The sequence below is a fragment of the Mytilus edulis genome, chromosome 8, assembly GCF_963676685.1.
Source record: "Mytilus edulis chromosome 8, xbMytEdul2.2, whole genome shotgun sequence".
NCBI classification, from domain to species: domain Eukaryota; kingdom Metazoa; phylum Mollusca; class Bivalvia; order Mytilida; family Mytilidae; genus Mytilus; species Mytilus edulis.
This window is the reverse complement of record NC_092351.1, coordinates 23,681,321-23,704,163: the sequence shown is the minus strand read 5'-3', so window position 1 is coordinate 23,704,163 and position 22,843 is coordinate 23,681,321. Positions and strand designations below refer to the sequence as shown.

General features: G+C 31.7%; 1 protein-coding gene across 1 annotated transcript in view; it reads left to right on the top strand.

Annotated features, from left to right (window-relative positions):
* The first annotated feature begins 7,565 nt into the window (after nt 1-7,565).
* LOC139485130 (uncharacterized) overlaps nt 7,566-22,843 on the top strand; it is a 95,754-nt gene continuing 80,476 nt past the window's right edge. The window contains exons 1-4 of the mRNA XM_071269281.1: nt 7,566-7,909; nt 19,766-19,855; nt 21,129-21,205; nt 22,209-22,379. Coding sequence (XP_071125382.1) covers nt 7,779-7,909; nt 19,766-19,855; nt 21,129-21,205; nt 22,209-22,379 — 469 coding nt within the window. The 5' untranslated portion in view covers nt 7,566-7,778. The remainder of the gene's footprint in view (nt 7,910-19,765; nt 19,856-21,128; nt 21,206-22,208; nt 22,380-22,843) is intronic.

Sequence of the window (22,843 nt, the reverse complement as noted above, 5' to 3'; positions counted from 1 at the left end):
GATGATATAAGTTTTACCCTTACAACTTCATATCTCACGTAATACAAAAGTAATAAATTATTTACAAACATCATTAGTTTTTAGTTTAATGTGCAAACCCTGTTCAGCTGACAACAACACAATTTTGTTGTTGACTCGCTGAGCAGTAGTTACATGTATGTGTTATGCTGTAATAGAATATATTATATTTTTATAGTACATGTATTAATAATAAATTGTTGTTGTTTTTGAAGGTTCTAAAATGTCATCTCATTCTTTTTGCGAACCCTGTACAAATGACGGGAAGCAAAGTTCTGCCGAAAATTGGTGTGTAGAATATGACGAAGCGTTGTGTTATCAGTGTGCTAAACATCACAAGCTATACAAAGCTACAAAAACTCACCACCTAATGGATTTTAGTCAGAAATGCTCATCTGACATTACTAATCTAAAATGTGACCAACATCCGGGAAAGCAACTGGAGTATTTTTGTACAGATCATAATGCCATCCGTTGTCGTGACTGTCTCGCGAAGACACACAAGTCATGTGACAAAACCGTGTCGTTAGATACTGCAACAGAGCATGTAAAACAGTCAAAAGTTTTTACTGACTGCAAGGAAAGGTTGCGTGATTATATAAACTCAATAGATAGCATTTTGAAAAAAAGATAGAAGAATTTGAATGGCATACAGACAACCGGAAAGGCAATAATGGCTGAAATAAAGGGCATAAAAGACAAACTTTTCCAACGCATCAATGAAAAGGAGAAAACCATGATAAGAAACATAAAAACGATGATCGAAGATGAATCAAAAAGCCTTCAAAGCGAACATGATCAAGTGCTAAATTTGCGACAACCAGCTGAGTTATACCAAAAAGACATAGGTTTTGTAGCAGAAAAATTTCCTGAAAAACCGGCATTTATTTTCATGCGAAAAATGAGTAATAATATTTCACAAATAGAAGACGACTTAGAGAACAAACTTCAGAATTTTAAGGATGTAAGGATAGAGTTTCGAGACGCTCATGAAGTATCAAAAGTGGAATCCTTTGGAAATGTGACAGTAAAACGAAAACCTTCACCTTTAACGTGCCATATACCAAAACAACGACAGGCTCAGACTCAGTCAGTACAAACAACATGTCAGACTTTTGAGTGGTGTTTCCGGTAAAACCATCACCGGAATGGCTATTACTGATGACGGTAAACTACTTTTGTGTAATTATGCAAACGGAAGTCCTGGTGTTTTGGTGTACAATGAAATTAACCTGTACATAACATCAGTACAGATGTCGTATTCAACATGGGATATCACAGTCATACCAAACAAACCAACAGCTGTCGTCACTTTCCGTACAAGCAATATTCAGTTTATAGATGTGAAAAAGCTATCACCTGGCAAACAAATAGCGATAAATCACGAACATGTATGCGGTATTTCATCCACCTCAGAGAATATCATGGTTCGTGGAGTAGGGCATATTTACATTTCAAACATTGAAGGCAAAAAGTTATGTGCTATCAAATGCCAGAACCAACATATAAATTATGTGTATTATCATGACACTAGGAAGCAATTTTATTGTACAGATGGGGAAAATGTATGTTGTATTAGGCAAGAGGGGACAGAAGCTTTTACATTCAGTATCAAAAACGAAAAAGAATACAGAAGCATAACAACCGACAATCATGAAAATGTATACATAGTTGGACGTTACACGGGAAATATTCAGAGATTACACCCTGATGGTACCTCGGACCGAGTCATACTGACTCAGGATTGTGGTAAAAAAGATCCTCTGGCGTTATGCTTTAACAAAACGTTTGACAAACTTTACATGTCGAATTACGGCAGTCAAGAAATACTCATCTTTAATTGTAAATAGTTTACACATGTTATATATAAACCTTGTAAGAGTTGAATAAGGTTAAAAGAAAACATTTATGCTTGAATAATACTTGTCTGTTAATATAGTGATTATTGCGTTTTGTTGTTTAACTGAATCGTACATGTACCAGTCCAAAAGTTAGTGTTCAAAAGCTCCATGTGTAATACAAATCAAAAAGTCTTTTGTCTCCCAATGGTGTAATTGAGTTACATCTTACATCTCAAATCTGGTACCTTTGATAACTTAGTAACGAATTGTTTGGTAAATTTAAACAACTGACTTATTGAGTGTATGTGGTATGAGAAACTTAGCTTGCAAGTACGTGCATTAAACAATTGCAAATTGCGATATACCTTCTGAATCTGTAACAATGTACACTATTAAAAGATTTCTATTATTAATAAAAATTGTATATCAGAATATTTGAGTTAGTAAGTCCACCAACAATCCAAGGTATGACTGCATGTTATCTACTACGCATGGAAACGATATACTTCTTCAATTCTGCAGACTCCCCTTCTGAATGAGTCATTTACATTATGAACTATGCGTATTTGGAATTACTTTGATGCCTCAACTCGTGAAGCAGATGTAAATGAAATCACTCCCGATTTTGAGATGATGTAGAATTTTAAGTTGAAAACAAATAATAAAACTGAGTATGGGCTTTTATGACTTGCAGAAACAACTTTAAACTATATTTTAATCATCTACACCAAACTTTTAACATGTTTATTATTAAAAAATAAATGTTGTACAAGATGTGTTTTTGATACTAAAATTGATTTCCACACTTTTTTGAATTGCTACTATTTCAATTCCTTTGTTAGTAACATTACTGATACAATACAGTATGATGTACACATGTCAAGTTTTACCAACAATATAGGAGTACCATTTAAATCACCTCTACACAAATCATAATTGACCAAAGTTAATATCTTACTAACCAAATCCACACTTATTTACTATACAGTCGATTTAAATATCTTAAAACACAATTAATTACCTCAATAGTGTACATATAATTTGTTTTGATCTTCACAACATAAACATACATTTTATCTCAAAGATGAATTATCAATGATTAAAAACAAACGTTGTTTTGCAAAGAAGAGACAAAAACATAAAATATAAAAAATGCAAGCCGTGTGTTGTTGTGCGGTAGTAATTTTTTATATTCTTGTCTTTTCTTTTACATATGCATTGTCTATATCCCATTTTGGTTTTCTTTAATGACATATTTGTTTGTATTATAGCGTTTTAGATTATAACACAATGTGACTGCTGTACTCCTATTTTTGAAATGTTTACCTAACATGTCTGTTTGTTTTGTTCACACATTGTAGTCAATATAATGAAATTTAATTTGACTGTCATTAAAGTGAGAGTATGTACCTATAAAATAAGGTTTACTCCACCATCGTCCAGATGAGGAAATGTCTCTTCCAAGTCTAGAAATATGACAGTTGATTTTCATTCCTTTGACGTGTTTAAGATTTTTAATTTGCCATTTGATCAAAGACTTTCCAATTTGAAGTTGCCCTAGAGCTCGGCATTATTGTTAGTTTTCTTTTTGTTTCGTGCGCCATAGTGTATTGAATTTTTTTAATGATCGGTAATCATTTTAGAAAACTGAAATGTCAGTGTTACATCTAAAAATTGAGTAAATATTTTGTTGATAAATCAGTCAAGGGTTTACGTATATATTAAATACAAAATGATGTACACAAACAATAATATCATTTACACAGTATTTATAAAACAGATTCAAAGGATACATAGGAACCACGAAAAAAAATAAAAAATGACAACACTAACAGATAAAATATATACTTTGTATTAAGATGTCATTCGAAAGGAGTAACAACGATCAAATAAAGCAATTTAAAGGTCGTCTGCATACAAAAATTGTATGATTTGAAGTTTAAAGAGTAACCTAAGAATATAATTCATAAAAAAAAAATTAGATATGTGTAATTACATTATTATAAAATATTCATTCAAAAATAAATTTCAGAATGCGTACACCATACATATGTTAGTCATAAACAAATTAATACATGTATATGCTGAAGAATAAACGTATGATTCTAGAACATTAAGCTAAATTAAACACAGACTTGCTAAAAAAGATTCATACAATTTACAGGCAACAATATACTGTGCTGGATTTTCTCGATGTGTTGAAGACCAGTTGGTGGCCTTCGGCTGTTGTCTGGTCTTTGGTCGGGATGTTGTCTTTTTGACATATTCCCCATTTCCATTCTCAATTTTACAATTTATTGTTGAAACCCCACGCGCGCAAAAACACTTATTTTGTACTGCTGCTAATTAACATTCAACCTTACGCGATTATGAATCATGAAGCATGTTTGTGAAATAATCTTCGCCAGGTGTACTCGAGATCAATGTTTTAAGTCAAACAAATAAAATCTTGAAAATCTTGAAAAAATGAACTTGTCCTAACAAAATCGTTCATTGGTCTGTTTGTGTCAAAAATAAAACGTTTTAGGCACAAATCTTGATTCCTTTTTTTTTCAATTGCCTTTTTTTCAAATAATTAAGATTAGTTACAATACACTTTTGTTCACTTTTGCCGGAAAACTATAAATTATGGTATACGAAGAGACAAACAAAGAATCTTAGCAAGTTACTGAATTATTTGACCTCGCAAACATAACATCGGCACTTTCTATTATTGCAATAAATTTACTTGTCCCACACTGGACTTTTTAAAAATCAAACATGTCATTAAAAATATGTATATCGTTATCATCTGTGAAACGGATATTCCATAACGGTCAACCAACTCGTGATGACGTCCGTAAAATTTATGAAGGGATGATTTCAACCTTACAAGCGTGCCAGTATTTCATGCATGCATCTGAGGGTAATGTGTTCAATCTTAACAACAACAAAAAATCATCATAACATATCAAGCTTATAGATGTGTACGTCAGACAAGCCTTTTGCATATACAGATTACGAAGCTAGATTCAAAACTATTGAAAAAAAGGTAAATAAGAATTAAAAAAACCCGCAAAATCCTCAAAAATGTTCATCTTGTGCTCATTGTATGTATAGAAAATCCTTTATAAAACATGAAATATTCTATTAGTACAGTGCAGTCTTTTAACCCCGACACATTATTTATGTATGTGCCTGTCCCAAGTCAGGAGCCTGTAATTCAGTGGTTGTCGTTTGTTTATGTGTTATATATTTGTTTTTCGTTCATTTTTTTTAACATAAATAAGGCCGTTAGTGTTCTCGTTTGAATTGTTTTACATTGTCTTATCGGGGCCTTTTCTAGCTGGCTATGCGGTATGGGCTTTGCTCATTGTTGAAGGCCGTACGGTGACCTATAGTTGTTAATGTCTGTGTCATTTTGGTTTTTTGTGGATAGTTGTCTCATTGGCAATCATACCACATCTTCTTTTTTATATTTTGACTAAAATGAAAAAGAACAAGAAGAAGGTCGAGTGATATGACACCATAATGATATATATCTTGACGTGTTATTTTAAATCAAAGTACCAAATAACTAACATTTATGTCATATGATACTTCAAATTAAAAAAAAAGTTAAATTTGTTTTATATACTTGAAAGGCTGAGTAATATGATAAAACACATATACATTGACCTTCTTAAATACACTGATTAATCTTAAAAATTAAAATAAAAAAATGTAAGTTATTGAATAATAACATTGAGAATGGAAATGGGGAATGTGTCAAAGAGACAACAACCAGACCATAGAACAGACAACAGCAGAAAGTCACCAACCGGTCTTCAATGCAGCGAGAAATCCCCGCACCCGGAGGCGTCCTTCAGCTGGTCCCTAAACAAATATATATTCTAGTTCAGTGATAATGAACGCTATACTAAACTCCAAATTGTACATAAGAAACTAAAATTTAAAATACTACGAGACGAAATAAGTCTTCTTGTACACTAAATCACCGATAGCTTGCTTTACTGTATACGGTGACTTGAACTACGAGATCTTTTAGCTAGCACTAGACAGAGCAAGGTCGAGGGAACACTGTGATGAAAAAAGGTCATAAGTGGAAATTAATAGTGCTAATTTATTCTGTAAACACTAGTTCAATATTCTTGGTAATTAACAATCGTAATGAAACGAAATGGGAACAAGTCGCTTTACTATTGTGTGTATATCCTCTCACTTATGTTTCGCATACTCCATGATTCTGTATTGATTGCTTACTAACATCACATGCGGTAAAGGTCGGCAATAAAACACGAAATTTAATCACCAGCCGAAGTTTTTACTACATAAAATATTATTGTAGATAACAAGAGTTATTAATTTGTATCAAATGTACAAAACCATGCATAGAGGTCTAAGTATATATAAGTGTATTGGTTAATTTACAATATAAGGTTAGAAACCTGTTTTACAATACTCGAAGATAAAATATCAAAACAATAAAAACAAAACGAAATACAAACTAACTATTTATCAATCCAAGATTGAATCATCCTGATAAATAATGGTTGAAAACTATTAAAATTCTCACAAAATGTTTATTTGACTGCAAAAAGTAAAATCACAAAAACACTGAACTCCGAGGAAAATTAAAAACGGAAAGTCCCTAATCAAATGGCAAAATCAAATGATAAACATTTCAAATGAATGGACAACAACTGTCATATTCCTGACTTGGTACAACATACCCTCTGATCTAAGAAGTAAAGACCACCACTATCGCGTATCGCCTTACTTAAATATTTTAAAATCATAGCGACATCAAGTTAATTCGTTTTATGATGACAGACTGCGTTTACAGCTATACAACGTTTTATCAGAGACAACAGGCGTTAGATAGGGTTTCTATCCGCTGTTGTGACATTCTGGCTGAGTCTTGTTCGTACGGCTTCACAGGAATATTTCATTATATTCTGAAAATACCTACATCAGTTGCAATGTTTAAATTTGTTTGATGCAAAAAAAATGACCAAAGTCAAAGTAGCAATTCATTCATATACATTCAAAATAAAGAAAGCAATCCATTCATATACATATATATATCAGTCTAAAGATTTGCACAACTGTACTGATATAAGATGTTATTATACGAAAATGTTGTTATTAAATCGTGTTTACAAATATTTCGGCTTAACAAATGGCCTTCTTCTGTGTCACAAGTTTTAACAATACTGTATTGTTAAAACTTGTGACACAGAAGAATATTTTTATTTCTTCATTTCTGAAATGAAATATGCTGTTAATGGCTTTAACATGTTCTCATTTACAGTATGCATATGTTGCCTGTCATCGTCTGGCATTAAAAAGCTACAAATTCATCTGCAAAGGTATTACGAAAAATGGTTTAAATAACTTCTACCATGTAAAGAAAATTTAATTGATTAAACAGACACTATCGTCGTACACAAATCCCTCTTTAAATTACTTAAAATTAACTTTGTGTTAAAAACAAATGTCTTTTAACTAGTCTGCATAGACATCGAGTTACATAAAAGTTTTATTTAAAGTCGGCTCACATGAAGTATCAGTAATAAAAGCTCTGTAAGACTTTTAACCGACAAAAATAATAATTTGCTTGACCTTTTTAAAAGTCTACAAAAGTTTGCACACACAACCGCTGGACTGATAATAAACAATTGTTAGATTTTTAAATTTAACAATTTCAGTTAGTAACACTATACATTTTAAAAAACTAATGTTTTTTGACACACTATTCTAATTACTACATAATTACAGAACACATTATTTTCATGTACAGATATCTAGTGACCAAGCCACAAGATATTTTTTTCATGTGAAATGTTTCAGTTTGAAATTGTAAAAACATAATTCGGACTCAGGGATCTATTGTCCAAAACGTTTTAGTGGTAAATTATTTCCAATTTTCTGGTAGACATGAGACCGTTTGTGCAGTTCACGTTATTCTCGTATTTTATAAGGTGTACTGTATGCTGGTGGATAGGAGGATCGGAAGAGCCGCCTGAAACAGGATATGCAGGTTATACTGGACCTCTAGGGGAAGGAAAGTAAGTATAATTATAATATAATCCTTTTGGCATTTCATTTTAACAATAAAGCATTAATCAATTTTAACTATTTGTAATAGGCTCTGAAAATATAGGGGTTTTTTTAAAATACCTACGGGACATGCAGTTTAAGCGTTGTTTTTTTTAGTTTTTTTTCACGGATAACATCATGCGTTTCTTCAACGTCAAATTCTTGAAATTCTTGATGTGTGAACTTCTTTCATATTTTTTGTCGTTTGATCATGTTTGTTTGTGCTAAATCCCCCTATGATCTTGAAAAAACACGGAAGATTCCTTTCAGTGTCTGCATAGGTATTTTTAGTCAAGTAGATCGTTATCTAAATTCAAATTGTCCATCATAATTTTAGAAATTACGGTTTCATGTTACTATCGAACATTTTTAAATCTTCAATAGATTGAAACAAGACGAGTATTTTTTGTTTTGGTTACTTGTTATACCTTTGTCAAATGATAAAAATATGCTATTAAAATCGAGACTGCAATTCAACGTGAAGAACATATTTTTTCCAGATATGTTATTCTCCATTTGACCCACACCCTCCTTAAAAAGGGTATGAAGGGGTTTTAAAAATATACCGTAAGATACTAATAATTTTTGCTCAAGAAAAGATAAGTGCAAGTTTTGCAAAACAAAATATGCAGGAAGTAATTGTGTAGAAGCCACGAATTCAGCACTAATGTTAATCGTTATCTATTTCTGAAATGAATTTCTGATTATTCTCTTAAAGTCCTTTTATTCTCTACATTTTTCTCCAACCGGTTTCACATCTTTGTGATAATCATGGATGAATGTAACTAACGGTAACGTAACGTCACGATAATAAGTCTGTAACAATGCATTAAAGGGACGTAACCCTTACAAAAGTAACGTTTTATCTGTTTAGGCTTGGTTTGTACTTTTGTATAAACATATTTTCTTTATTAATCCTCATTTCTTCGGTGAATTGGTCGTCACATTGGTAAAATGTGAAAACATTGTATTTGGGTGATTTGGTACTAGCGCATGAATCCAGGTGTTCACTTACGTTAATCATCCTAATTTCTTTATGTCGGATTTGTTGACGGTGAACAGTAAATCTTTTCCGTAAAGTGTTTCCTGTTTGTCCAATATAATCCTTTTTACACCCATTACATCTGATGACATAAATTAAATTGCTCGATGCACACGTAAAAGAGTTTTTAATAGTGAAAATCTCTCCTGATTTAAATTCATATTGGTTACATTCTTTGGTTACATCTTCTGACATCAGACTCGGACTTCTCTTGAACTGAATTTTTATGTGCGTATTGTTATGCGTTTACTTTTCTACATTGGTTAGAGGTATAGGGGGAGGGTCGAGATCTCACAAACAAATTTAACCCCGCCGCATTTTTGCGCCTGTCCCAAGTCAGGAGCCTCTGGCCTTTGTTAGTCTTGTATTATTTTAATTTTAGTTTCTTGTGTACAATTTGGACATTAGTATGGCGTTCATTATCACTGGACTAGTATATATTTGTTTAGGGGCCAGCTGAAGGACGCCTCCGGGTGCGGGAATTTCTCGCTACATTGAAGACCTGTTGGTGACCCTCTGCTGTTGTTTTTTATTTGGTCGGGTTGTTGTCTCTTTGACACATTCCCCATTTCCATTCTCAATTTTATATGAATGTCCTTCCATAATATTTTGACAAATACCGCAATTTGAACGTCCGCATTTTTTTACAGAAGGAATTGTATCATCTTTGTTTAATTTCGCGCTGGTGAGTAATTTTTTCAAGGATTTTGACTGTCTTTTACTCTTAATAATTCTCTGTGTAGCAAGGGCTCTTTTCATTCTTTGGTCTTTCATCAAAGTTGGTACATTTTGATATATTATGGTATAGGCCTCTGTATTTCTTGGGTTATACGATGAAACGTATGGTAAAATTTGATTCGTATCAATTACTGTGTTTTTCGGTCTTCTTAGTTCTTGAATATTTATAGCCTTTGCACGTTTTATTCCATTATCAATCAAAGTTTTTGGATATTGTCTCTCTAAAAGTATTTCGTTAAGTTCTTCGAGTCTTTTATTTCTCAATTCAATACTGGAGACAATAGTACAAATTCTTCTCGCCAAATTGAACGGTATGTTTGTTCTTGTGTGTTTTGGGTGACAAGAATTGAAAAGTAAGTATTGTTTAGAGTCTGTCGGTTTAAAGTAAATATCGGTTTCAATTTCTGTATCTTTTTTATGATTAAGATATCTAGAAATGGTAATTGTTTATCGCTTAATTCCATGGTGAACTGAATACTTTTGTTGATATCATTGATTAAATTTCTAAATTCATTCAATTTTTCTAAACTAGAAGTGCACAATATAAAACAGTCATCTAAGTAACGTTTCCAATTATCTGAAATATATTCGTGGAATTGGGAACCGAACTGTAATTTGGATCGTTCGTACATTTGAGTCTCCAAATACGCCATTACTAAATTTGTATAGGTTGGGGCAACTTTTGTTCCCATGGCTGTACCAGATATCTGTCTGTAAGATTCCCCGTTGAAATTGAAGTAGTTATTTTGAAGAATAAATTTAATTCCTTCAATAATGAATTTATTCTCTATCCGATCAGGTACTTCGGATGGAAAATTTTCAAGCCAAAATTCAATAACTGTTAATCCATATTCATGTGGTATGGTGGTATACAGGTTAACTACATCAAAAGAAACCATAATGCTGTCTTTGCAAACTGTTCTGGGAAGATAGTTCAACATATCTAAGTCATCTCGAACAAAGCTTGGTATATGTTTAAGTATTGGTTTCAAAAGAATATCTAGAAAATTACTTAGTCTATGTGTTTCACAAGAAGGACCTGCTACATGTGGTATATTCACACATTCTGACTTTGAATTTTTACAAGATTCCCTAATAACATTACTTTTGTGAATTTTTGGAAGTCCGTAAAAATTACTGCTTTTACATTTAAAATTTGTTAGGTAATCGCATTCTTTGTCGGTTAATCTTTTTCTTAGTAAGTGTATACAGGCTATTAATTTGCTTTTTATTTTTGACTGATTGTAGTTCTTTACTTTTCCATAATAAGTATTGTCCTGTAATAAGTTATTGGCTATATTTATATAGTAATGAAGATCCATAACTACAACAGCACTTCCTTTGTCTGCTTCTTTGATTATTATATCTTTGTTATTTTTTAATTTGTATATTGTTTCCCATTCCTGACGACTTGTATTTGGTCGGCATTACGGACTTTGTATTTCGTTAAAGGGAAAATTTGTTATATGATCACAAAATGTATCTAATGCTTTGTTTTTACCCTTTGACGATTTATAGGTACTTTTATTCCGGACAATAGATTCGTCTGGATTCTTTTTATCAAATAATTCTTCTGTTAAACGTAATTTTCGACAGAAATTTGAAATGTCATCTTTAACCTCATTATAATTTGGTGTTTGTGGAGTCGGGGTAAATTTTAGTCCCTTTGGAAGTATTTGAATCTCTGGTGCTGATAATGTTAAGTTAGATAGATTAATTATTCTTGGTATCTCATATTTTGACGGTTCCACCGAGTGTCTCGGTTTCTCTCGCCAGGTTCTAAAAAACGTTATCTTGAATTTCGGTTTCTTTGATATTGATTCCTGTTATTATTTTGACTCTCTGTACTTTCGTCATTTCTTTTATAATTACTATTACTTTGTTCATATCTTTGTGAACGTTGTTGGTGGTTCTGTCTAAAATTGTTCGTTGGGCTGTGGTTTCTATTTCCCTGCATAAATCTGTTTCGCTGATTTTGCTGATTTTTGGAAATTGTTTCGTCTAGAAGTTGACGAACTACGGTTTCTGTTATTGTATGTATTATCTGGTCTGACCTTTTCTACATTAACATATTTGTTTTGATATTTGTTTTGACTGTTTGTTAGTCTTTCTATTTGGTGCTTGTCTAGCTGCTTGGGAAAATGATTTATTTTCAAATTTCTTGAAGAAAGGGTTTTCTGAATTATACTCTTGTTTAAATTCGGTTTCGTAATGATGAAACCAATCGTCACTCTTCTCCCAACGTAGAAGGGATGAAATTTCATCATTTTCGCAATCTTCTTTCCAGAGTTTAATGGTATTATCGCGTAAAAATCCCTCCGCTTTTTTAGAAATTTCTTGTTCAATTTCTTCATCGATAAATTTAACTTTCTGTTCATTTGAATCAGCTCTTGATGGGAGTAATTTAATCTCCGTGCGGAATTTGTCCATTGACATTTTTTCTCGCAGACGTCTTTGCTGTTCGGGTTCATCAGGGATTTCTTTAACCTGAAGTTTTCTTGGAAGAATGATTGGTGTCGATGTTATCCAATTTTTGTATATATCTGCTTTATTTCCGTTTTCAGCATATTCCAAAAAGCAAATTTTCGTAAAGTAAGGTTCTTATTCCAAAAGTGGCCTATACGACTCTTGATAAGATAAGTTGATCGCTGTTGACCATCATCATTATTGTCAGATTTTTGTTCAATATTTGCTGATTGAGGTCTCAATAAAACAGTGTCTAATTTTTTGCATAAGTTATTTATATTTTGACTGACCTGTAATGTTTGAGATCTTTCTTCCTCTTCTTGTCTCCAGTATTGAATTGAGAAATAAAAGACTCGAAGAACTTAACGAAATACTTTTAGAGAGACAATATCCAAAAACTTTAATTGATAATGGAATAAAACGTGCAAAGGATATAAATATTCAAGAACTAAGAAGACCGAAAAACACAGTAATTGATACGAATCAAATTTTACCATACGTTTCATCGTATAACCCAAGAAATACAGAGGCGTATACCATAATATATCAAAATGTACCAACTTTGAGGAAAGACCAAAGAATGAAAAGAGCCCTTGCTACACAGAAAATTATTAAGAGTAAAAGACAGTCAAAATCCTTGAAGAAATTACTCACCAGCGCGAAATTAAACAAAGATGATACAATTCCTTCTGTAAAAAAATGCGGACGTTCAAATTGCGGTATTTGTCAAAATATTATGGAAGGACATTCATATAAAATTGAGAATGGAAATGGGGAATGTGTCAAAGAGACAACAACCCGACCAAATAAAAAACAACAGCAGAGGGTCACCAACAGGTCTTCAATGTAGCGAGAAATTCCCGCACCCGGAGGCGTCCTTCAGCTGGCCCCTAAACAAATATATACTAGTCCAGTGATAATGAACGCCATACTAATGTCCAAATTGTACACAAGAAACTAAAATTAAAATAATACAAGACTAACAAAGGCCAGAGGCTCCTGACTTGGGACAGGCGCAAAAATGCGGCGGGGTAAAATTTGTTTGTGAGATCTCGACCCTCCCCCTATACCTCTAACCAATGTAGAAAAGTAAACGCATAACAATACACACATAAAAATTCAGTTCAAGAGAAGTCCGAGTTTGATGTCAGAAGATGTAACCAAAGAATGTAACCAATATGAATTTAAATCAGGAGAGATTTTCACTATTAAAAACTCTTTTACGTGTGCATCGAGCAATTTAATTTATGTCATCAGATGTAATGGGTGTAAAAAGGATTATATTGGACAAACAGGAAACACTTTACGGAAAAGATTTACTGTTCACCGTCAACAAATCCGACATAAAGAAATTAGGATGATTAACGTAAGTGAACACCTGGATTCATGCGCTAGTACCAAATCACCCAAATACAATGTTTTCCCATTTAACCAATGTGACGACCAATTCACCGAAGAAATGAGGATTAATAAAGAAAATATGTTTATACAAAAGTACAAACCAAGCCTAAACAGGTAAGACGTTACTTTTGTAAGGGTTACGTCCCTTTAATGCATTGTTACAGACTTATTATCTTGACGTTACGTTACCGTTAGTTACATTCATTCATGATTATCACAAAGATGTGAAACCGGTTGGAGAAAAATGTAGAGAATAAAAGGACTTTAAGAGCATTTTGAAATTTAATTTTATTTATATTTCTACTTGTGTGGACACAGAGTTCAATTTTTAGTATATATATATATATATATATATACAACTCGTCTAAACATCAACCCAACAATGTTAGACCTGTAAATTTGCTTTCGCAAATTTTTGGTTTTTCCCTCGCCGGGATTCGAACCCATGCTACTGTGATATCGTGACACCAAATCGCCTGCACTGCAGCCGTCCCGCTAGACCACACGACCACCTGGGCTCTCTAAAAAGAGCTTTCGCTGGCCGTGTGTTACCTTTCCTCGTCAGTTTTAATCTAGCGACGTACTACAGTACATGATATATAAGGCATGAAGATGTTATTGTATATATATATATATATATATAACCTGTTTAAGGCAAATTCATCTATTTACACTCATAAGCAGGCAAGAAAATCAACACCCCAAATATCAAACCAGCTTGTAGAAAACTTGCAGGAAAATACGGAGTTCTTATAATTAAGATTGCTGTTACCAAATTTTAAAAATTATATTGAATAAAGGAATATAAATCATCATGCAAATATCTGGTTCATTGTCTGGCTGCTGTTAGACTTTTTGTCCACTTAATTGATAGCTCTTCTTCATTTAGATAAGCTTAGGATTATCAAATATTGGCCTTGACCATCACTGGAAAAGTATTATTGTCGAAATGCGCATATGGTGGAGATTGATTAATACCGTTAAATTCATTATTGTAATATTCTTATATAAATAAATTTGGTGTATTTACTGTCTTCTGATTGGTTAGAATTATTAGTTTTATTTTCAATGTTGTCAATTTTGATGGCGACACGCCCACTCTGACGTTGTGTATTCATACGCCAACATGTGTGTACGTTTTTATTGTTAATATATATAATATAAAAAAAATTGAGCTTTATTTTTGATAAAAATTTATCTATAATGAATGGCAATAATTTATTTTGATTTTATTGAACCATAAAACTAATTTTTGACTCTTTATATTTTACATAATCCGCTTCGCGGATTATTCAATGTGAAGAGTCAAAAATTAGTTTTATGGTTCAATAAAATCAAAATAAATTATTGCCATACATTATAAATAAATTTCTATCAAAAATAAAGCTCAAAGAATTTTTATGACAACTCTAAATAGCAAGACATACAATAAAATATAACTATAATTTTCGTTCCAGTTATAAAATATTTAAATCACCTAGGGCAGATTGTAATGGCAACCATTTTTTTTATATATATATTCTTTTTGTGTAGGCGATAAGAAATTTACTGTATGTTGTTCTATTCTTATACAGTATTTTAAATATGCAATACTACCTTTCACAGAAGGTTTTTCTCCTGAATTTGTACTGCTATAAATATAAAATTTTAAAATCAACATTATATGTTGTACTACATTATATCGGTCAAAAGTTTCCCCAATACCAAAAATAACATCGTTTGCCTCTATATGTTTAAGGCTAAATCAACATTTTAATAATAAATCTTGAAGTGCTATCCAAATATTTTTGCTGTATATACATTCCAAAAAAATATGCAATAAGCTTTCATTGGTTTCAGTGCAAAAAGTGCACATTTCTGTTTCTATTAAACCACATTAATAAAGAAAAGAGTTTGTGTATACAATTCTATGTAATACACTTGAATTGAAAATTCTGAAGTTTAGTGTTTTTTGTTGCTTAAATGCCATCGAATAAATTTTTCCTCAATCATCAATCTTAACACATAAATCATCAGACCATTTATTTTGTGATCTTAAAGGATTTTCTTAAATTTTTTCTAGAAATAATGATAGGTAGTTGATGTATGGAAAATTTCTTATTGTGTGGGTGTCCATAGTCAGACAGAAGTCATCACACTATTTACATTTATGAAGTTCCTGGATATAGCAATAGTGAATTAATGATGTCTGCATACATGAATCAAGAAATTCATAATTAATCTAGGATTGAGATTTTGCATTTGCGTCACAATGCATTCAAAGTCGTTCAATAATCTGGTTACAGATCCTGTGTTTCTGCTACGATTACAAGCCATAAAAGGAGAGTGTCATGATATTGATGTGATTGGTCGTTCAATATTACAAAATCAAAAATAAAATTACCAATATACCGAACTCCGAGGAAAATTTAAAACGGAAAGTCCCCAATCAAATGAAAAAACACGTCAAACGAATTGACAACGCCTATTATAATCCGAACTTGGCACAGACAATATTAAATGCAGAATATGGTGGATTGAACCTGGTTTTAAGCACTAAACCTCTCACTTGTATGACAGTCGCATCAAATTCAGTTGTATTTACAACGATGCGTGATCAAAACAGACATTCTAGGTAAAACATTGCACAATAAGGATACAGCAGTCATCAACGTGTCACAATCAGAACAACAACTCACAAATATCTAACAAAGAAGCACAAAAAGCATATATTTATTTTAACAACCACGTTCGTTGCTTCATTGCATCAAAATAATTTGCAGTTATTTTAGTAAATCATCAAAACATCATTCATTAATTAATAATCCCGTCTCTGATATATTTCAACAACAATAGTGTGCTTTACTTGTAAATCCTTGCGCTAAAGCTGTCAAAAGTACACTTGGAAGTTTCGCATGACCGCAAATCTCTACTTCTGATTTATCTTATTCAACTATATATCTAATAGAATGTACAATTAGGTTTTATACATTGGTTTGAGCGCTCATACACATATTCAATTTTGGCAATAGTAGTCGACCGGTGTTCAAATGTCTTAGAAGATAAGGTAACTAACAACAACTAGGACTGTCCAGATGGTACATAATTTACCATGTTTTGTAAAAAATCAGGAGTCTTTAATCCTCCATTATTACTATTTATGGAACTTAGCACGTCGAAACAATAATCATGTATGTTTAAAGTCAGGAACCTCTGGTCTTTATCAGTCTTGTATGGTTTTAATATTTTTTGTTCATCTACATATATATGTTTCGGAATTAAGTGTGACATACATTTTCCCCGAAATAGTACAGGTTTTTGTTAAGGATCGAAGTAAAGCACTTATGCTGGTCTTGCTGCTGGCATTTTTAAGGAACTATTAGTGGTCATGTGCTGTTTCTCCCCTTTAGTAGGGTTTTTGTCTACTTGACACATTCTCCATTTCCATTCACAATTTGACATATTTTTAAAGAACAACACTTATTTTATCACAATTCATGTCAAAACCGAAATGAATACAACTGAACAGATAATACCCTCGTAGACTGATATTGTACCAGTAGTAGTACTAATCAAGCACTGCAAACACATAAAAAATGCCTACATTAATGTATCCGAAATGATTTTCTGAATTTAACTCGATCTGTAACGTTAAATGCTGAATATTTCATATCAAGGATATATAATACCGAAATAATTAAAGAATTCAATAACCAAAAGGCCATTAGAATAATAACAAAATCAATCTAAGGCTATCTTTATCAATTATCCCACCAAGTAGGTTAGATGATAACACAAATATTCATATTCCTATTTAAATATGTGTAACGATGATATCACTCACTTTTTTGATTTTGTATTTACATTAACAACACGACAGGTGCCACATGTGGTGTAGAATCTGCTGACCCTTTCCAGATCATATTAGATAACCTGGTGTTGGTAGGGATTCATGTTGTTGGCTGTTGTTTATTTTTTGGTCATTTTCCCTTTTTTACAATGGGGTTGTTAGCTTGTTTTCCACTTATGAGTTTAGATATTCCTTTAGTAGCTTCCGTTCTTCTTTCCCTTAAATTTTATTCAGCAATCAACTATAGATTGCATTTCTGTAAATATTGACAATGTAATTTCCCATAAGCACTCTTGTTACGGCTAAAACTGTACCACTTTTACTATGAAGTTTTGAATCTTATCCTAGAATTGAAAGTTCATATTCACTACAATTTTTTCAAAGGTCAACATATAAGGCTGTGCGGCATATCTTCAACGTTGATATGCCCTGAATTTTTCAGAGTTTAAACTAACACTAATTTTCTTAACTACTCCAACCTCGAATGACGGATTACCACAGATTTCAATGTAAACAATATGCGGTAACGTTCCCAAGTTATGTATCTATGAGATTGAACACATAGATATTAACTGGGAACCAGTATGTAAACAAACTTAGTTTTCTATTTTCTAAATCCCCACAAAAGAGGCGTGGGTTGAGAAACAGTTATATTTACAAAGTGCAATCTATACAAACATTTATTCAAATAGAAAACTCTCTAAAATCAGTTTTTCTCACATATATACTCATTTATTAGAATTAATGCCTTAAAGAAATCACTAAGTATTCTCTAAGTTTTGTTTTACTGAACATTTTATACGCCCTCCCCTGTTTTAATTTTTGAAAGAATTTGAAAAAAAAGACTTTGATTATTGCTAGCTTACCCTATTTGTATATTTTCTGATAAAAAATCCCTAGAACCTGTTTAAAGCTGTTTTAATAACATAATTAAAGCATATCAGAATACTATAAATGTAATGTTTAGCAGTCAAGATTATATAAAGTATCCAGGGGGTAGGCAATATTCTATGGTTTTTGCCCCTGGGTCCTCAAATTTCCTAAATTATTCTGCTGTTTCTAGCCATTTGGCATATTTAATACATATTCAGGATAGAACACACTATTGTTTGTTTTGTTGAGATAGTTTTTTATCCCTAACTTGTATTGTTTATGACGTGGTGACAAAAAAAAAGCAGATTTAGGTGTTACAGCTTACTTTTGGGTTATAGACAGGACACAAATACCCCATAAATAATATTGAGGAAGAATCTATGAGTTTCATTGAGTTTGAAGAGTAAATATAAGCACTTCTTAACAATTTAACTTACTTATATGCAAATATATATGAATTATTTTTGTATTCAGGACTTTAAGTAAACTTTGCATACTGTTAATTGTAAATTTATGCTAAGTCGTCATATCTAAGGCCCTAGTCTGGATTCTATCAATCTTCATGAAATATTTATAAAAAATCATATTTGAGTTAATTTCTTTAAAATCTTTAAGATAAAGCAATTTGGTTAAATTCTGAATGTTCTTTTTTGTTTTTCTTCTCTCTGTTGTTCACTCTATATAATCAGTCGAAGTATAAAAAGAAGTTGCTAAGAAAGTTTTTCCAGTTTTTTCTAAACTTTTTTCATCATGGTTTTTCTAAATCAATACTGATACCTTAAATTTAAAAAAAAGGAAAGTTGTTGATAGGAATATTGTCTAATTGTCATTGATTTGAAATAATCATAAATGCATTTATACTATGTAAAACTACATGAAAAGTACAGCTTTATAAATGCATTGATGAATATTTAACAAAAACATGTTTTGATGTGAATGGAATACTTTCTTTCTTGTGTATTATCGTGAGATATAGTAATAATGCATTCTCTTGTCGACATTATCAAAATTAACAACAATTTACTTAAAAGTCTCCTAAACATCAAACGCTTTCATAAAAATTTATAAAACCATGACATAATATATCATATCAATCGTGTTGTTTAGTCTTTAGTTTTCTTGGTGTTTTTTGTGTACTATTGTGTTTCTGTTTGAATGTTTTAAGCCATTGTGTTGTCAGTGTATTTTTGATCTACATGTATTAGTTTGAATGCCCCTCTGATATCTATCGTTCTCTTTTAATTAAAATTTATGAAATATGTTTTTTTTTTATTTCTTATCTGTTATTTACCGCTGAAGGGACGAAATGCTCTTTGAAGATTCATTAAGATACGGTTCAACTTAAAAACATTTTAAATTGTCAATAGCTAAGCTTAACCTTTCTAAAATTTTGTAATAACAGGAATCTAATTTTTATCAAGAAATTGCATAATCTGAAAACTAATGTTTACTTTATACTCAGAACTTCTTTTCTAGGCAAAATGTACAGAAAGTGTCATGGACTGAAAAGACGAAAACCAAATATCATTGTGGTTTGTTTAACTGGGGACGGTGTTCTAGATATGGGTAGGTACTGTAATCAGTGTTAGTTTTTTTAAGTACATTATGATAATGATTTACCTCTGAGATATCTTAATTCAGTCAACATTCAATATTTAAATGTCAATCGTACGTAATAGAATAATTCATTGAACGGAATTCAATATCAGCCGTCATGGTCTATTAACCCAGAAACTTTTGCTGCGTGTTAGTGTTAACATTTATGATAAGGTCAGTTTAACGTGTTTAAGGCGGACCAGTAATGGTAATGTTATAATATTTGGTCCAATAACGGTAAATTATTATATTTTGTATTCAGTTCTACCTATAGCGTACATGTATTAACATTTGTAAATGTCATATCCTAAGTAATTTTTTCGCCCCACTTTTGGGTTTAAGTATATTGACAAAACTGTTTGCATAATTCACTTGTTTAAAGTTGTGATTATGCCATTTTAAGAACATAAACTAAAAGTAAGCAAGTCCATTATCTTTAGTGCATTTCATTTCCTTGGAAGAAAGTCATTGTTGAATTACTATTGATATTTTGAACTCTATCTAACATTGTTAACGTATTGAAGTTAGTGAATCGGTCATTTAATAAGAGGACCACTGATACCAATTTTATGTTTTCTATGTTTTGTTTTGTAAACTCATACCACATAGTATACTATCTAATTACAAAAGAGAAATGTAGATTTAAACATTTATCATTGTTATATTTTTGAAAGATCCTCAATAGATGATCATTCGTGCATTTAGCGACTACCGTGATGCTGCCCGATGACTTCATGTACTCAAATGTCACTATTTCAATGAGTCTGAGACTGTTATTTCAAAACTTGCCTCTCTAACATACAGGCTTCCATTGTAATCTTGGTTGAAGTAGTAAACAATCCATGAATACAATTAAATCGGTATTGTAATACAATGTACCGATGGAATATTCTTTGTAGACACACGTTAAGTGTCGTATTGGTATGTCTTTTATTCTATTGTTTTTATAGTATAAGTATAATGTAAATTGTTTATTTTCAAATAACAGCTGATAAGGGGAATTAGATGTCAAAAAATTCCGTCTCCACCGGTTTGGGTCAAATTGTATTATATCTATATTCACTGTACATTTTTTGAGCGCACTTAGTAACGAGTTAACTGTTGATTTATAGATGGCATTTAAGCAGACAGTGTTATGGAGGCTACATATTTGTCCGGAAAATAAATCTTGACATGAATTAAACATAAATCATATCATCATTCCATGCATAAAAAAAAATCTGCTTTTGTTTTTTGTTGACAGGACTGTAACCCATTTTTACTTGAAGTGTCTTGATGGTTGGGCACAAAAGACCCAATCTTCGGACTATTGTGAATTAGGTTTGTTTCAACTATATATACATATATATATATACATATATGTCCTAAAATGGAGATTTTGGGTATACACTAAGGTCCACCTTATTTCAACTTTGCTTGAAGATGTTGAAACAAAGGATTTTTATATTATGACAACTAATTATTTAGGATAAAAATAAAAACAGCAATGAAAGCACTATTTTTTTTCCTTTATTTTTTTCTTTCTCAGTATATGTTTGGAGTATTTCATGTGCAATTCCTTCAAAAAAAGGCAACAGTAATAAACCGCTGTTCGAAATTCATAAATCGATCGAAAAAAAACAAATCCAGGTTACAAACTAAAACTGAGTGAAACACATCAATTTTAAGAGGAGAACTACGACACAAAAGAAACACACTACTAAAATGTAACAAACACTGACGCGAACTATAATATAGCAATAGCCATTTTCCTGACTTGGTACAGGACAATTTAATAAAACAAATTGGTGGGTTTAACCTGATTTAGAATGTCAATAGGACACAAGTGTTATTCCGATTTTGGTTTGAAAATAACTTCTAAAAGTCTTTATTACCATTTTATCTGACATGGTTTTATCATTCTAACTATGTTTTTTCGAATTCTGGTATACTGAGTTCATTCATTTTTTCCAAATTTGTCCAGGTCACCGTTTTCAAAACCATGAAAGTGCTCAAATTACAACGAAACATATGTTTCTATAAAATGTCATTTTCCATGGGTTTCTTTTGTAAGCAACGGTCAAATCAAATTGACATTTTGTAACTAAGGAGCCGCTATGTGGACTTGCAGAAACATTTAAAACGCGAATAATGCAAAAGAATAGAAAATAAAACAACATCTACCTAAAAATACTGCTCTACATGTAAAACCCGTCGTGTCAACGTTGCTCACGCTATTTCAGACCTGGTAAATAATCTAATTCGGAAGGTCACATTTGTGAAAAAGGATGTGTTATCAAATAAAATTTACTTTATAATATTTTGGATTTCCGTGCATTTACAGCAATATGTGATTCAAAGACTAACCTAATGGGAGCATGTAGCATCTTCTACTCAAATGATTACCAGAAAACTAGGGCAGGTATTATTCGTTCTAGTGGTGGATCATGTACAGCACCAGAAACTTGTAGCGCGTGTACTACTGGTTTTTATAGTGATGGCCCATACTGTCGCAGTAAGTAATTTATTAAATGTATTATTAAACAATTAGTCATTGAAAGCAAGATATTATTACATTTGCATTGAAGGGCTACGAACAGTTAATTTCATAGTATATACCTTTCCATTGACTATCGAATTCAGAAAATGTTCACAAATTGAGAAATCTTTAAAACAAAAATATATAATTAATACAATAAAATAAATATTATTCTTGTATATATAGAAACTATGCATGTCTCCACGTTTCGTTGTGTTCCTTCTTCAATCGACGAATATTACCCGACTTACAATTTATGGTTAAACCATGAATGTCAAGTGTCACATTAAATTGAACAAAGTTTATTAAAATCAATATATTCTGCAGGGACACAGAGAGATACCTTTGATTGATGTCTCTGTCACACATTACTTATCTGCATGCTCTCTTTAGAAGAAGCTGGACGCAATGTAACCACACAGATTTTTCGACAGAACATA